Source organism: Melanostigma gelatinosum (genome assembly GCF_949748355.1).
Source record: "Melanostigma gelatinosum genome assembly, chromosome: 8".
Classification (NCBI taxonomy): Eukaryota; Metazoa; Chordata; class Actinopteri; order Perciformes; family Zoarcidae; genus Melanostigma; species Melanostigma gelatinosum.
The window spans coordinates 6,610,320-6,627,623 of record NC_136641.1 but is presented as its reverse complement, the minus strand read 5'-3'; the positions used below and the strand labels follow the sequence as shown (position 1 = coordinate 6,627,623).

General features: G+C 43.6%; 1 protein-coding gene across 5 annotated transcripts in view; it reads right to left on the bottom strand.

Annotated features, from left to right (window-relative positions):
* hdac7a (histone deacetylase 7a) overlaps positions 1 to 17,304 on the bottom strand; it is a 60,720-nt gene that overhangs the window by 18,188 nt on the left and 25,228 nt on the right. For 3 of the 5 annotated variants that reach the window (XM_079273889.1, XM_079273890.1, XM_079273891.1), the window contains exons 3-8: positions 2,623 to 2,813; positions 2,366 to 2,456; positions 1,646 to 1,766; positions 1,329 to 1,429; positions 773 to 895; positions 458 to 567 (exon numbers count right to left, since the gene is read on the bottom strand). In XM_079273889.1, coding sequence (XP_079130015.1) covers positions 458 to 567; positions 773 to 895; positions 1,329 to 1,429; positions 1,646 to 1,766; positions 2,366 to 2,456; positions 2,623 to 2,813 — 737 coding nt within the window. Of the gene's footprint in view, positions 1 to 457; positions 568 to 772; positions 896 to 1,328; positions 1,430 to 1,645; positions 1,767 to 2,365; positions 2,457 to 2,622; positions 2,814 to 9,971; positions 10,093 to 10,141; positions 10,202 to 17,304 lie in introns of those variants that run through there. The other 2 variants (XM_079273892.1, XM_079273893.1) reach the window with 2 other exon arrangements.

Sequence of the window (17,304 nt, the reverse complement as noted above, 5' to 3'; positions counted from 1 at the left end):
AATTATGCATAAACAGCTGACAAACTCGGTGCTCCCATACTCGTGTCATTGCTTTAAAGATGTCATTACTCAGCGTCTCGGCACAGCTCATGTACATGAAACAACATCTTTTTTTTTCTTTTTAATCAAAGTGTGTGCGTACTTGTTTAAAATGCTAATTTTCCCCATCTCGAAAATATAAGTCTGAAAAGCAAAAAGGAAGTATTTCCTTTTGCTTTCGTGTTTTCTATTTTTCTATTTAACTATTCAACTTCTATCCGGATTTCTTAATGACTAAAGCAGCTTTCTATCACAAAAGGTACTGTCATTTCTCAAAACGTCGATACAAATGGACTCATGTTGTGTTAAAACATGTTTATTTATTGTACTTCAGTTCATCTTGAGCTGATGTTTTAGTTAGTTTTACTTTATCAATAGTCTGAAAACATAACATGTGTGTGTGTGTGTCCTTGCTGACCTCATGCGAGAGGCCGCCTGCAGATGGCAGTAGCCCGTTCTCATTGGGCAGACTGTCATTAGGAGAACTGCAGCCGGAGACTGGAGTGCTGCTGCTGCTGGGGGACGAGTCTGGTGAGAGACAAGCAGGGTGTCACTTTCGACGACGCATCGTGACCATATTTACATTACATTTGACCAGGTCAGTGAATCATTTCTGAACTCAATCACAGAGGAATGAAAACCTTTGCTTTCACTCACTGAAATGATCACACGTTAAACAACAATAATGCGTTTCCACTCACTCATTTATTTGTGTGTGTGTGATTGTAATTACCCAGAGGGTCAGGTACTCGGTGCCTGACAGTGGCCGGGGCACTCTCTTTGCGGGTGAGCGGGCTCTTGCGGGTGTTTAGGTGTTTCTTCAGCTTGTGTTTCACCTTCAGATTGGGCTCAGACGCTAAGAGTTCAGGGCAACATGGGGAATGTTACTTCATGCAGTCATACGTGAATGGTTTACGACTGTAGTACGACAGCAAGGATTCAACCTATTTCCACAGTAGGAAGTTATGTAAACTACTTTGTCCTAGTAGGAAAAGCATGTGTTGCTGAAGCAGCTAAATGGAATTCAGTCATCCTGAATATTATGTGCTTTTCCAAATCAGACATGTCTAAAAATGTGAGTAGACATGTGCTACACCAAAAACAAAAACAGTAGATAGTCTTACAGTTAGCGAGTATAACTGATATCAGCAAACTGACCATCCACATGGACAAAACACATGACATGAAAGGGGATTGTATCCATTTTATCCTGAATTTTTTAATGATGCTGATTGGGTCACTGCCTCTGGTTAAAGTCAAACTGTGCCTCTGGATGACAGATGTTTTACCTGCTCTGCGTAGCGGCGTCCCCTCCGAACGATCGGGAGAAGGCTGTGACGGAGACGAGACCAGAGTCTGGGAGGACGCACTGGGGTCTGGGCCCAGCTTTCTGGTGAAACACAACGCACACAAACAAGACATACGACCATGAGGGGAAATAATCATACCACATATGGTTGATGTTTATGCGAAATCCAGATTTTAGAGTTGTCATGGAAGCAAAGGGTTATTTTAAAGAAGTATTAGACATGTAGCATAATCAATGTGTTCATGGTGCATATTTAGTGTTTTGATATTGTCATACTGTCTGTGTCTTTTGTCTCACCGGTAAGCTACAGGAGCTGCAGTCAGAGTGTTGGAGTTAGTTCTCTCCAGCGCTGCCTGTTTCTGCTTCTTGAGAATCACCTCCTGGAGTTTCTGTTTCACCACGGAACTGGCCACGGCACCTGTCAATCAATAACACAAGCAACCACTCAAAAGAAGGACTCACCAACCGCTTCATCGTGATAAAGCGGCGCAAGAACAGACCATGCCAAAAACACAGTGTGCAGGACATAGTCAGTGACTTAATACTGTGGAGAGTTTCTCCAAACACACGTCTGCCAGGCACGGCTGAGAGTACGGATGCATGCGTGTGTGATGCAGGGGAAGGTCACTGGTTTCTTTGGGAGTGTGTTTGCTGATATTTCTGTGTGTGTGCACACGGAGGTGACAGGAGGTGCTCCGAGTGATCAAGTCAATATTGACCCAGTGACTTTATGCGCCCAGACCTACAGCTATAATTAACAGCAGTGTTGCAGCTTCACTTGTCAGGTTATATTTAGCCCTCGTCTCAAAGCAAACAGCTTTGAAAGTGGAGTAACACTGTGTATGATCTCTTCCAGGGACTTTCCACTCTGGCCACAATTAGCAAACTGGGCCTTTAGTACTTTCAAAGTGGTGGAAAGAGGTTTATATAATGCTCAGTGAAAATAAAAGGACAACTTAAAATGTGAACGGAAATTTGTAGGAACATGTGCGAGTGAATGCATGTGAATTGACTCACTCTGTTGACTCTTGTCTTTGTGCTTTAGCTGCTGCAACTCCTGTTGTTTCTCGTGGTGCTCCTGCTCTCGCCTCCTCTGCTCCATGTTGAACTAACCGCCGGCAACAAACACATTCATATTATAGCAACAAATACAAAGCAAAGGCTTGTCATGTAAGATCAACTTGTAAGAAAATATGATGTTCAATGTTGTTTCAAGAAGCTAGCTTTTTTTGACAGACAAATTGCAGTTGATCTCTACGTTTTACATCCTTTACCCGGATATGCTGGTGCAGCTGCTGTTGGGAGAAGGAGGTGCGGGGCTGAGAGGAGAACGGGGTGAGGAGTAAAGGCGGGTGTAGCGGGGTGAGAAGCGCTGTGTCCGAACCAGGGCGCATCCCCCGCTCGCCCACCCTGAGGTCCATGGGAAACAAGGCCGCGCACGACACCGGCACTGCCACCGAGGAGTCTGGGAAAAGAGAGGGGGTGGTGAGGGGAGGGAGGGAGAAGAACGGGGGGTCAGTTTGCTTCATCCCCCATTAAGAGCAGTCGATTAACACAATACTCTACCCCTAAAAACAATACACACATGTAAACAAAGGCAAAATGCTTTTGAGAAATACACCAGAATGATGCTTCATATAACAGATGCTTTGGCGTTTTTATGGTTGTCAATCCATTCAGAAACATTCAATGTCTGTGTATTACGTTCCAATTCAATACTCTGACACAGTAAACTGAACTTAAGACAGTTCACTGTGTAAACTAGGTTTAAATCGACTGTTTATCATAATAACCCTAAACTGTAGCTTTAGAGTCAATTGAGGTGAACAAACATTTTGCTTTAGTTTCCTTCAGTTGGCAACCAGTGCTGTAACCTGGAAAATGATATGAAACAAATACCAGCATACATGAAACTCGTGCTGTGTTTCACTTCACATGCTGCTGTACTTGCACTGAATATTTTTGTTCACACTGACAAGTATGGCAAATTGCAGTGCACTGTGACAGCACTACCATGTTGTTTGCCAGGTAGAAGTCATCCGTACTGTTTGTTGGGTTAACTTAGCAGTCTGCAATGATTTTTTATTTGAATTATAATGCTGCTAGCGAGCTAGCCGGCTAACATCGGCAGTATCTGAATTGAGACGCAGCATAGGCTACCAGGTCCTACTCGCTATACTGCAGTGGCTACTGTCCGAGCTCCTAGCCTGTTCTACTAGCCTCTGAAAGCAAATTCATATTCTCATGATTTTATTAATTATATTTCTACAGCTTCAACTTTGCAGTGGGCTTCCTGTCCATAGTTTATGATAAATGATTATATACAATGAACAGCAATGAATTCAACTGCTGATCAAAACTATTTGTTGTCTACAATCAATATTAACGATATATGTCTGTCATCTCAACTAGTATTACAGTGGCAAAAAAAGTTCTGTCTTTGAACATAAACTCACAACATCTCTCCGTCTGTGTGTCTGTCTCACACACACACACACACACACACACACACACACGATCTTTGCATGCTGTTGGGGTTATTTGCATTGCATGACTGAGTCAATGGGAAAGATTGCCTCATCCGGCGCTAAAAACAGGATCCAGGAACGGAACAGCTTGGGAAAAGGCTGGGGGTGGTTTCTGTCTGTGACACACACACACACACACACACGCATGCGCATTTTGCACACACGCACACACACTCAAGCATACAGATGCACTTGCAAATGCAGAACAAATGCACACTGACACACACTGACACAGAAACGCAGCTGCTCGCAAATACACACATCCACATGTGTCCCACCACGCACCAACACAAACACATCTTTGGATAATACTTCAGCAAGCAACACATGTTCCCTAACATACATATTTACTCATACGCATAAATAAACACACACACATACTGTAAAGAGGTTTACGCACATCTACATGCTGCACACTCGCACACAGTTGCACACACAAGACAGGCTTGAGCAAACACCTATTGCACAAACCTGCCTTGACGCTTCAACCAAAACTTTAGACACACACACAGAGCGAGCTTTGAAATAACTTGGCGTGACATCATCTCCGTGCTGCTGCGCCTGGTGCTCAGATGTCAGGCTGCAGTGTGTGAAGTAAATGTCACTCACAGAGGGGCTTGGCCCGTTGCCAACAGCAGCACTGGAAATGGGTGAAAGGGAATAGAATAGAACAGAAAAGACGGATGTGTTTTTGGCGTCGTTTCTACTTGCGGATGTGTGTGTGCACACACACACACCCACGCACAGTGAGCGTGTGTGTGTGTGCTCTCATTAGCATCGCTGTTTGGGTTAATCATACATAGAACTGTGTGTGTGTGCAGTGTCAGAACCCCTCCATATTAGGAGGTACGAAAACAGAGACACAGTCTAAATGCCGACCATTGCTGGAATGACAGAAATCCCTTGGCAAACGCACCCAAACACACACACACACACACACACACACACACACACAACCAGTTGTGGACACGTATTCTCTGCAACGACAGCAAGGAATAACAAAGCTATTATTCTGAGGGAAAACAAGAGGAGAACATGCTTATACAAGGAAACAAAGGCCGATACAGCACACACACACACACTCACAGTCGGGAACACCAGTGTCTCTCTTATTCCTTGCCTCCCATGGGTTATAAATAGCAAAACATACCCTGCTCCAACATTTACCTACACAGGGCCTTTTGTTTTCGACAGAGAAACACGCAGACACAAGCACACACACGCAGACACACACACACACACACACAGACACAAGCACACACACGCAGACACAAGCACCTCTAGAGTAACACTGTGATGTCACCCCCTGTTTCCAGTTGTTGGTTTCGTAAAACTGAATAGATGTAAATGAAAGTGGCTGGGAAAAGAAGCAGTAAAGGGATTAAGAATGGGAGGATGCAATATGGTTTGCTTGTTTTCATTGTATACTTGGGGTTCGCTGAGAGAAACGACATCTTAACCACTTCTTCACTGTGGTATCATGACCATTATCACTTTGCAAAGTTCAACTTTCAGAAATCCTAAGTTTTACAAAATGTTCAATGACCTGCTTGTGTTGTACATAGGCATGGAATCACTCGACAATGGAATTGTCTTAATAAGTCACATTGTTGGCTCGATATGATGAGTCCAAGACTCACTGGATAATAATGTAAAGTGGCTTTCATTGACTCTGACTTCCAGTGACCATTTCAGACTTTTCCCTTATTTGCTCACAGCTCACACCTCTAAAGAGTGTGTAAAAGCCTGCAAACAGAGGTAAGTTATTGACTCAACACCAGAAAAAGACAAGGCATGATGGAAAGCTTCCATACTGCAATGACTTTATGGCTCTTTATACAATTACAGAGGTGTGAAGCCCTTCATCCATCATCGGTGTACAGCACTAATCATCACGCGTTAAGTCCACATGCCCGCAACAAACTCTTCGCTGTGTCAGGTAAAGCTGCCGTTTCAACTTCTTTAAGGCAAGTTTATAAAAACCTCAGGAAGTACATTATGGCTTCGTCACGCACATGAAACTGGGTCCTCCAGTTGAGGAATAATCTCTCTGACCACTTTAAAATAGCTGATAATAACAAGGTTCCCCCGTAGCAAACATGACTTTAAGTCTAGAAACCGTGTCGTGGTTTAGTCTCTGGACCTCTGCAACCACATTTAATCCCTCCACAGTCTCTCCCTCTCCTGGCTCTCTCCAAGTAATACTAGGCTCTAATGGTTTTAGTTCTCTTTGAGAATGATATTCCGTTTCAGTTTATTACAGCTGCGTGCCGCACTCCAGGAGGAACAACGGTCTCTGACCCCGTGGTTGTGCGATTGTGTGCTGATTTTATTTAAATGGCTGGAAAAGGCATGTACTTGAATAGCACACAAAGCGTGCGCACACATGTAGACGCGTACATTTGAGCATCCCAAACGAGCTGCATGTTAAAGCTGCAATGCATGTTTTGGTTGAGGTGGGTCAGGACGCTGCAGGAATTGTGGGAAATTCATTCTCTGCTTTGAAAAACGCCACAATTTACACCCGTCTCAGGCCGGTTTGTGTTAGTCTCACACTAAAACTGACAACTGAATGTTGGTATTCAAAGATGTCCTTTAAGTTATTCTTCTTAACTTCAGCATTGTACCAAACCCATGTGTTACTATTCATGGCTGTACATTTTTTAGCACCAGCAGAGCAATGTCTTTGCATTCTGTATCTGCTTTCTCTATATACGGTTGTCATTAGTATTGAACGACATGAAAAGCTAAGTGCACAGGATGCGATGCAGAACACCGAAGACAACCGTATCATGAGTTCAGCTGCTGACGGTCTTCTTTACTGAGACAAAGTGATGCCCACAAGGCAGCCCTCAGTTTCTAACAGAGAGACTGCACACAAGTTCTTCTTCTTCGCTTCTATTTCGGACTTTAGCTGCCTGAGGTGTGTCATTTTGGACTGAACTCTTGAGACTTGTGTTATCAAAAACGCAAATTGTTGTTTCCCGGCAGGAACCGCAAGTGTTGCCAAATCAGAACGGACTGAAGTCCAGTACAGTGAGCTCCTCTTGGAACAATGCACTGCAAAGCTCGGTTTACTTTGGGCAGGAGTGCCAGCGTGTCATTATGGAAATCACCAACGACACGGTGCGATACGGCCCGTCTGGCTGTAGAGACCGTTGGGATTGTGCCGCTTTATGTGAGAGATGAGGTAGATTAGGTTCTCCGTGTGATTGAGGGAGATATAGTCTACCCCACGGCCTGACATTTGGTAATCCCTTCCTACAGATTCAATTCACTTGTATTTGAATAGCCAAATATGCCTCAGAGGGCTTTACAATCTGTACAAACATACAAAGAACAAGGAAACAGAAAAAGGAAGAAACCTCTGGGAGGTCAACTGAAGAGGGATCCCTCTCTCAGGTTGGGCAGAAGTAGATGCCGAATGAACAACATAATGAATTCCTCCCCCTTTTTATTTTTGTTTGTATCCCGTTTAGACTCAGGACTCGTCCTACAGGTTAGACGAGGATATAAATAGCTCTCCCTCCCCCTCATCAAAAACTGAAAAAGAATTAGAAGAAGAAAACAAAAAAAGAGCAGAGCGGACTAAAGAGAGGGAGAACGAAGTCGAAAGACGGACGAGTTGGTCGACAATCTTTAACAATCCGCAGATAAGTCGAGTCACTCGCTGCACACAGAGGGAGAGCTGACAGCCAGCGCAGTGCCACTCGCGATAGACACTCCGTACAAAGTCAACACCAAACTGAGCAGACGCCACCACTTTGTGTCTTGACACACGTCCAAATATAGCCGCGACGCCTCCTCCTGTTTTGACTGGGCTGCGTGAGCGGGTGCGACTAAATCACACTACACCTTTCAGAGGCAACAGCTACTTTCAGTAGATAAAATATGTCATTACCTCGGGGTATCTGTGAGGGTTAGTACAAATTGAAGACTCAAGGCCCTGTAAAAAGACAAAAAAAAAACCTTGGGTGAGTCACCAGCAGAGTTACTAGATGTCTGCAAAAAGGGAAAATTAAGAGAAAAAGAAGAGCACACAAAAAAAGGAGAAACTGTTAGAAAATAAAGAGGTAAAGGACGGAGCCGGAGTCAAGAAGAGAAAGTCAAGCGTTCTCCTCTTGACTCCATCTCTAGCAATCCCTTCGCCCCTTTCTCCAAATGCTTGGAGTGGCATGCAGCTGTGTTTTTATAATGCCTTTGTGTGTGTGTGTGTGTGTGTGTGGGTGTGTGTATATAAGGATTCACTCCAAAGACCTACTGGTCCAAGTTTACAGCAAGTCGTTCCAGCTCATTGCCAAAGAAAACAGTTCTCATTTCATCTTAAGCAAACAAACACACACAGGGTCAAAGCAGAAGGTTCACGTCTGGTTTTTCTTAAGCAAGTGAAGATGCATGACCATCTGCAAAAAAATAAAGCTGATGAAGTCACTTCTTGACAAATTTAGCAACTAACTTTTTGCAAATAAGATGTTTCTGTTCTCTGATGTATCTGGTACAACACAGCATTGATATTATGTTGAGTCTTAAACCTGTTTTCCAGAGCAGCATGCCGCTCTGATTGCATCACTTTTCATTGAAGATTGTTGCACACGAGCTATTTCCAGGTCAAGATGAGATTGAGTGACGAATGAGACGAGATCTCTTTGAACAAACAGACCTAGTTTCATTGTAAAGCCCGGCCCAGTACAAGTATTATAACTACAGATGCAACTTGCTGATGAATCTGTTCATTATTTGCCACCAAGTGTAAAACCCAAAGATATTCTACTTTAATGATAAATACACTGAAAAGACAAACAAAGTCTCCCATTTCAGAAGCTGAAACGAGCAAATGTTTGAAATGTTTAGATAAATTGCTCACACAATCAATCAATCAGTAAGATTGTTGAGGATTAAAGTTCTGCTGATTGTCTAATCTATTAAATGGCCCACTTGATTCAGCAATAGGTATTGCCGTTCTGGCACAGCACAATTCAGACCCTCTGTATTTTCACATTCATGTTGATTTGCTCTTTACAGAACACTGTCTACCCTGCGGTACCACTGAGGAATAAGAATGGGGTTACTCCTCCACGTGGGGTCCAAATCCTGATGCCCAGAGACATCCAGAACACAGTCAAATCATAAGAAAAGAGAAAATACAGGCAGAGGGCAGGGTCTCTGCAGATACAGACACCGCCACACACTTCTAGTGGGTCATAAGTGATGATTGAGAGGAATTATCATTATTTATTTTTTTTAATTGTTCCTCTTTAGCTTTAAAAAAACAAATTGTACAGTTGTATATTGTCCGGATCTCACTATTCCTCACTTCCTGATTTAGAAAATCAAAACCTGAACTTTATGCTGAAAGTGCATTTTTAACCTTCCTGCCGTTTGCTCAAACACTGCCTCAATGTATCATAGGTATTCTGGGATTTGAGGAGAAAACAGACAACAGATGAATCACTGCACAAGTCCAGCTGAAACCTAAAAACATGTCAAGGAGACCGATGCAACATTTAGATGTACAGCAGATTTCTCACAGGAACAAACATGTGGGACACTAAACAAACCCAAAATAGCAGCGATCCAAAAACAGACACGGCTCCCGTGCAATAACAAGCACATTGGCCTCCTGCAAGCGATCCCACAGTGGACATTCACAAGAAAGGGTGCTTTTCAATTCATCGTCTGTGGGGAAATCACAATATGTGTGAGAGATAAGTTAATAGCATTAGAGCTGTATGCATGGATTTGAATGCGTGTCTGTGTGCATGACAGACAGAAAGGACTGTGTGTGTGTGTGTGTGTGTGTGTGTGTGTGTGTGTGTGTGTGTGTGTGAGACAGTAACAGAGGAAGGTTGATGTATAATGCAGCGTGGGTCCAGTTTCCTAAGTCCTCATTGAGTTTCTCAAACACACACACACACACACACACACCTCTTGCATTGTGTTGCTGCACTCAAAAGAAATGTCGTCGCAAAAGCGGCGCAAGAAGAAATCTCACAGAATGAGTGACACAGACGGAGAGGAACGCAATCTCTTTTTAACCCCTCGCTCGCCCTCAACCTCACGCCTTAGGCTTGATCTTCACACTTTGTCACACTCACCGACGTGCACCACAGCAGGCTTCCAGTGCGCAGTGCGACCCAAGGAGTTGTGATACAACAGGTTCCACCTCCCGTTCGGGAGATGCAAACGTCCAGAGGAACGACGGACCGCACACGAACACGCAGGCACACAGAGTGAAAATGGATAAATAAAGTCAAAAGGCACATACCCGTGTTTCTGTCTTGTAAATATCCGGCTATGTGAAAACCCCAGCAGCACTTCTGCCTCAGCCAGCTCACAGCAGGATCTATAATTAGACAGAGAGCTCCACTCCCCTCCAGTCATCTTTTACTGTCGGCCACATCCTCTTTTCTTTAACTCCTTCTTTCTTCTCCTCCCTCCCTCTCTCTGTATCGCTGTCTCGATTTGTTGACGCTGCCCCGACACACAAACTGTTGATTTCATCATTTCATTCACACATGTGGAAGCACCTCGTCTGGCAGGGTGCCTGCAGACTCCAGACAGAAAAGGACTTTTAAACTCCTTTTCAAATGCAAGATGAAAACAAAACGCTGAAACTTATAAAGTGCAGACTAAGAAAACAGTTAGCAAGAAATGAAGGATGTGATGAAACATAAGACCTCTGACAACACTGCTGGAGGCATTTTAAGACTTTTTTAATACACTTTTTAGGAACCCACTTTCACAACAACTTCTCTCACACTACCATCTTTTCTTCAATTGGCACACTTTGGCCGGTGTCAGCTCTTTCTATTGCAGATCTTTACAATCCATCCCATAAACTTCAGGGATTGCAACCATGGTGACGGAGGGGGTGGTCGGGCCGGCAGGAAGTTGAGTCTATAAAAACACAACAATGGGAGAACCAGGGTGGCTTCCTGTTTAAGAGCTGAGTTTAGACTCCCATTTCCTCCCCTCTCCTCCCCCTGCTGTTGTCGTGATGCTGCTGCCGCAGTGCCCTTGAGCCCCTACAGCAGTGAAGTTCCCTACTCGACTGCATGCTCAGATGGTAAAAACGGAAATAACTTTGGCTTCTCTGACATACACACACACACACACTGCCTCCCAAATCACTGTTCCTGTTCCTCTCAATGTATGGCTTTAGTGGAAAGCTGAGGGTTTTGACATCCATTAACGACTCACATTAATGACTAACAGTGGCCCTGAAGGCCACACACCAATGTACTGAACACAAACACACCCATTCCAGGAACATGGAAAAACTCCTAAGTAAACTATTGACAATCCAGTTAAATTGTTTTGTCTCTTTCAATCGCTTGTGGGACTGGATGGGCTTAAATAAATCTTGTATACCTTAATAAAGTTAGATCCAAGAGTAAGTAGCTTTGCAATACTTGGAGGAGCTTTTGTGTTTGTGAGTAAAACAACTTGTAACATAGAGAAGCCAAGAACACTGCTGTTGTACATGACAGAATAATTATTTTATACTGAAGGAATAACCCATAGTTTAGGGAAATCCTGTTCGCTTTCTTGCCGATAGTAATGCGAGGTGATTGATACCACTCTCATGTCTCTTCACCACATATGAAGCTGCATAGCAGGACACATTTAGCTTAGCTTAGCTTAAAGACTGGAAGCAGGAGGAACTGTTAGTTTGCTTCTGATAAAAACAACAACATTGCTACATGGTGGAGCAGAAAGAGAATAAATGTATTTCTGACCATCAAACTATACCTTTGAATTTGCCACACACAATAATTGGTCGGATACAATCACTGCCGAATAGTATTATGGGAGAAACTTTTTCCCAGCATGGGTCATTTCAGTTGACTCTTACCGTTTTGCAACGCTACAGTATGCTGACTTCAGTTTTGGGGAAGTGCAGTGGTGTGGTGTTTCTGCACCAAAGTGACACCTTTCTCCCAGGATTATCAGTTTGATGACATTTGAGTTTGTCTAGGATGCGCTGTTTGTTTTATGTGTCTGTTCAACCATGGTGGGTGTAGCAGCCCACTTTCTTCCATTTGTTCAAAACACTGATCTGTTCTTCGGGATTGGTCACCGCAGCATTTTCCCAACAGAGACCAACAAGACATCTCGAGTTAAAAGCCATCATTTAGAATCATTTTATTGAAATATGCTGATTCAATGTTGTTTATAACGATCAGTGTTTAGTGTCGGGCAAGATGAATTCATCAGTATGGAAGTGATTAACACTCTAATAAAGTAAAAGGTGCAGGAGGGAGGTTGTATTCACACACACAAAAAGCACAGAGTTGCTAAATGAGCCTTGCACAACTCAGGATCTCTATGAATAGTCTTGTACTGACAGTTAGGATCACATGGTCACATGTGGAATCAGACCTCAAGACTTTTACAGAACAAACCGATCCACGTGTTACACTGACTTTCAAAAAAAAGGCACATCGGTCTTGAATCAGATAGTGATTGATATATTGCGTAGTGTAAGAAGTTATTTTGTAAAAACGTAGTATGTTTCTTCTATGTAGGTGGCGTTAGGTAAGTACGTAAGTTAACTAAGTACTTTACTTAAAGTACTTTAGTGGTGTAACAAAAGTGAGTTAAAATAAGTCAGCGTTGACTTTTGGTTTAACACGGGACACAGACAGCGGTCTCCTTGGTGAAAGTCCTGTGTTTGTTTGAAAGCCTCCTTTCAAACACTTCACATCTCTTTACACTCTTTGTATACTACGTCACCTGACTTTCTCAGCAGCAGCCCTGAATGTCCTGGCTCACTAATAAGTGGGGCAAAATAAATAAAAATAAAGTACAACAGTTGTAGGCTATAGCGCCTTAGTTCAGGTTTTAGGTTCTATACTTTGTATTAACATCCAGCCCCCTTCCCTTGCAGTTCAAATAAATAGTTATTTCAATTTCATTTCATGAAGAGTCAAGTTGAAGCGTCTAAAATTGGTTGTAGAGAAAAGCTAAAAAAAATCATAACTGATCCTCGCTCCGCCTCTTTTCTTTCCTCCTCGTCTCTCTCTCCACCTCTTGCTCTCACTCATTCCTTCTCCCACTCATCTCCCTCTCCCCTATCTCTCCTTCTCCCCGCATCATCCCGAGGAATCCACAGCTGCCGCTCCCATTCATAACCTCTTCTCTTCCCATAGCAGCTGGCCAGACTGTGGTTTGAGTGTGTGTGTGTGTGTGTGTGTGTGTGTGTGTGTGTGTAGTCCTGCCTGCCAGCCTACAACTGTCGCCGAACAATTTCTCCGTTGGTGCGTACTTGAGTGTTCAAGTGTCAATGGTAGTGCGTGTGGCTGTCGACAAGTTGAAGAACTACCCTCTGCTGTGTGTGTGTGTGTGTGTGCGTGTCACAAGAATAGCAAAATGAGGACGACCCTCTTTAGTGAGGGCATTTTGCTGCTGCTCACGTCTACAGAGGGTTAAGTGAGGACACTAGGAGGTACCTAAATCACCCACGTGTCTCTGGTAGATATCAGGCTCCAGGCCTTCGTGTGAACCGTCTTTATCTTATCGTGTACAGAAGAAAAATACACGCTCAGATACTCACACTCCCCAAACTCATCCGTCATCGTGTTCACTATATTCATGAAGTGTTATGCCACATCAGCACTGCTATACTGGTTTTTCAGGGTTTCTGCCATTGAAAAACAAGAGTAAGAGTTCACAGCCATGCTGTGAACTCAGCCATGCTGTGAGGCTTTGAGAAGATGTCCTTTGGCACAGCGGTGCTGATTTGTAGTTGGTATAATCTTGATAATTGTTTTGCAATGCATTCTGGTCTACCAAGGCCACAATGAGTACAGAAGCTGGTATCTTTTCATCACTTAAAATTAATTTGACCTGGTTTGACTGTGAAATGTCAGATTCTGGAGAGACAACTTTCCAAAATGTTATCAAAGCAAAAAAATGAAATTAAAATAACGTAGACTAACAAATGTCAAGTCCAAAATCTATTTTCTATTCACAGGTGAGATGAAAAATGAGACATTTATGGGGTATTAATACATTTAAGTAGTGCTTTGGTTTAAGGTCAAAATAACCATCTGGACTAAATTGGAGACCGTCCTCTTCCACAGATGACCTCAGAGGTCTTTGGTACAAGCAGCTTAAAAAGGTTACAAGTTACAAGGCTTTCTATTTGTCATTGGACAACAGGGTTGCACGACAAAATTCAGATTGTCGTCCCATTTTGCTACATAGGCAAAATACAAAAAAAAACGATATTATATATGGAGGGTGGAGGATGAGTTAAGAAGTCTCAGCCAGAGGAAAGAAGCTGTTTGGAATTCTGGTAGTACTGCAGCTGATACTTCTGTATCTCTTTCCGCAGCACGGTGTTGGGGTTTTGCTACCAGAAGTGATACGAGAGAGAAATCAAAGTACAACCGACCTTTATGCGACCAAAAACGTCACAATTAACTCCTGTGAACTGAAAAGACTGTGAAAGGTTAAAGTTCTAAGATGAAAACACAACAACTCCCAGACTGTACAACGCTGTGGCAGCAACCTGTCAATCACAAAGTAGCCACGCCCTAAAGGATCCTGCGTTATCGTCTTTTCTACTCTAAATGGGACCATAGTTTACTAATTGAACACCATGATGTATTGAAAAGGACTTTTGAGGCATTTGAGACCATATACTCATGTTTACTGAGGAAATCGATCAATTGAGACTAGGTTCATTTCCCCATAGACTTCTATACAATCGGACTTGACAATCTGACGGCTATTAGAAAGAGTGCTGGCAAGTTTAAGGCACTTCCGCATTGGCTTCACTTTACAGACCCGGAGGTTGCTGCCTTGTTCACGTAGAGAGGAGGTTGGGACGGATGCACGGGTCTAACAAACACAGGACCTTGACCCAGGAGACTACTGTTCGTCTTGTGCGTGAAAGTCCAATTTGACTTTGCGTAACAAAGGTTACCCAACATATGTAACTGAAGTTATGTGAAATGTAAAACACCTAACCCAAACCGTGATCTTTTCCTCAAATGGATGAGGACGTGTTGATCTCATGCCACCAGTAGGGACGCTAACCTCGGCTCCTATTAGACGGTACAAATTACCAACCTACGTGGTCACGTGGGTTGGAGTTTTTGTTGCAAAATTGATGTTAAATAGGCAAGTGATCAAATTACGGGTCTCCAAGAGATTTATGAATGTCGTGCAAGCTCGTAAAAGAGGAATCCAAGTAAGCTTTTGCATCCCGCCCTGCTTCAAATAAACAGGTGCTTTAGGATTCCACCAGGTCTGCGTGCCAATAATATATCTCTTTACATAACTCACGCACACACAAACATTCCATGTGTCCCAGTCATCTCCCGCTCCACTCAGTGTTGCAATTCGCCCGAGGCTGAAAACTTTAGAACAACTCATTCATTACAGACACACACAGGCACCAGGTGTGCTGTCCAGTTTGACAAATGACAGGGAATCCTCCATCTGCTGCACAGACAACAAAGGCAGAGCTAAGAATCCATCTCAGGGCCTTATTGACATTCTCATGGCTGTTTCCTGTCTTTGACACCATCGCTCACACAATACAGCAAACTTTGCAACAACAAATCGGATTGTTTGGTGGAGAATCCCCCCTCTGTCCGTTCCAAACAATCCTCTGGCACAGAGACAAGTGGTACATTTTGTTTCTGCTTGGTTTTGGAATAAACAGAAGAAGAAGTAGGTGAGCATGAGTAGTGACCGCCGCCGTGACTGGACAGACAAGGAAATGAGCACTTTGTGTGATTGACAAGCGATCTATTGGATCTCAACTTTGCATCAGGGGGAAGCGTTTCTTTATGTGGCCTGAGAGCCGTTTGTGACACTTTTCAGAAAACCCAAATTACTCTCTTGGAGCTGTCACGCGTTGAATCAGCTGCTGACATCTGTGTCGCTCCCTGTGGGTAAATTTGTCGCACGTTGTCGCCCTAAGCAGGGTGGTCAGATGGTCACGATGGGTTGCAAACAGATGAGCGGAGGCTGAACGCATTCATGGCTTTACCCGAGGACACTTCAGCAACGTAAACAAGGAGGCCTAACTCCAGTCCTCTCTGTTTGCAGTGCTCCCCAAGTCACCCTGCTCTCCATACTCAGTGACTTTCTAGAGAAATAAATTATAAAGATCAGAGCAGCAGGAAGAATACTTGAATTAGTATCCAATCATCTAGCTAAATGCGGAAATAAGTACTGCGGACATGCCCTCTGGCAAAGCCATATTTCCTCTCACTGATGCAATACAGCTGCTAGAGAGCAAACAGCGCTGGTCGTACTGGGCAGATCCCAGGAAACCCGTCTTCGACCAGTGGACACATTATACATAGCATATACACATGAGGTTAGAAATACATGCTTTAAATGTACGCGCTCAGTCAAACTCTCATTCCCGCAGATCTCTAAACAAAGTATTCTATAACCACTGCTGTGTTAGTGTCACTGGACCTGAACGTGAAGGACGTCAAGGTTTGAGTGACAGTATCTTAAAAAAGATTATTCTATTAGGGGTGTGCGAGATGACGATATTTGAGTATAATGTCTCCACCTTAACAGAGAGATCGTTAGTATCACGCAACAGTGTACAATCTATCATTTAAGTTCTACGGCGCCGGTGTTTCCCCTGCATACAGGCACCGCTGCTAAAAAGGTTCGTGCCGCTGCTATCTTAAAGTCTACCCAAACGCAATAAACTCCATCTCTATGCTTTAAGCAGCCTGACTCGGGGACGGGGCAGGTTATAGATGGAACACTCCAAACCACTGTCACCGTTTAGGCTCTCCACACACGGAGCAGAGGAGAGGCAAGTGGACAGAGGAACGCGTTGTCCATCGGCTACCGGTTACAAACAGGCTCGTAGTCGACGCGCTGATGGAGTCGGTCCTTGTGTGAGAGCATAGAAATTTAAAAGGAACTTCAAACAAACCTTTAAAACAATCAATTTCAGAATTGAATTTGGAGTGTTGTTGGTCATCTTGTCGGGCGACATTGGCTCAGTCGTACTGCTCAGTAACTTGTAAAATAGTCTTAAAAACCAACATGACGAACAATCGTCATAAGATCAGAGATCGTGATCCTGCCTTAAACTAATTATCATACGATGTTTCTGTCAAACCTAACTTCAATATTTCTACACATCTGTCGAGGCTCCCTTTCTCTCCATCACTCTCTCTCTCCCACACACACACACACACACACACACACACACACGCACACACTCTCTCTCTCTCTCGTTCTTCTTAACATCAGACACATTCTCCACATTTCCCAACACAGATAAAGCCACTCAACACAGCAGCCCACTCAAAGGGATCTCCCTCCTTTATCTTTTATAAACACACCGCACAGTCACACAGATATCATTCCACCTTTATCATCACAGCCCTCAATACACTCGTCCTTCTTACTGAGAGACACAATGCCGGAATCAGG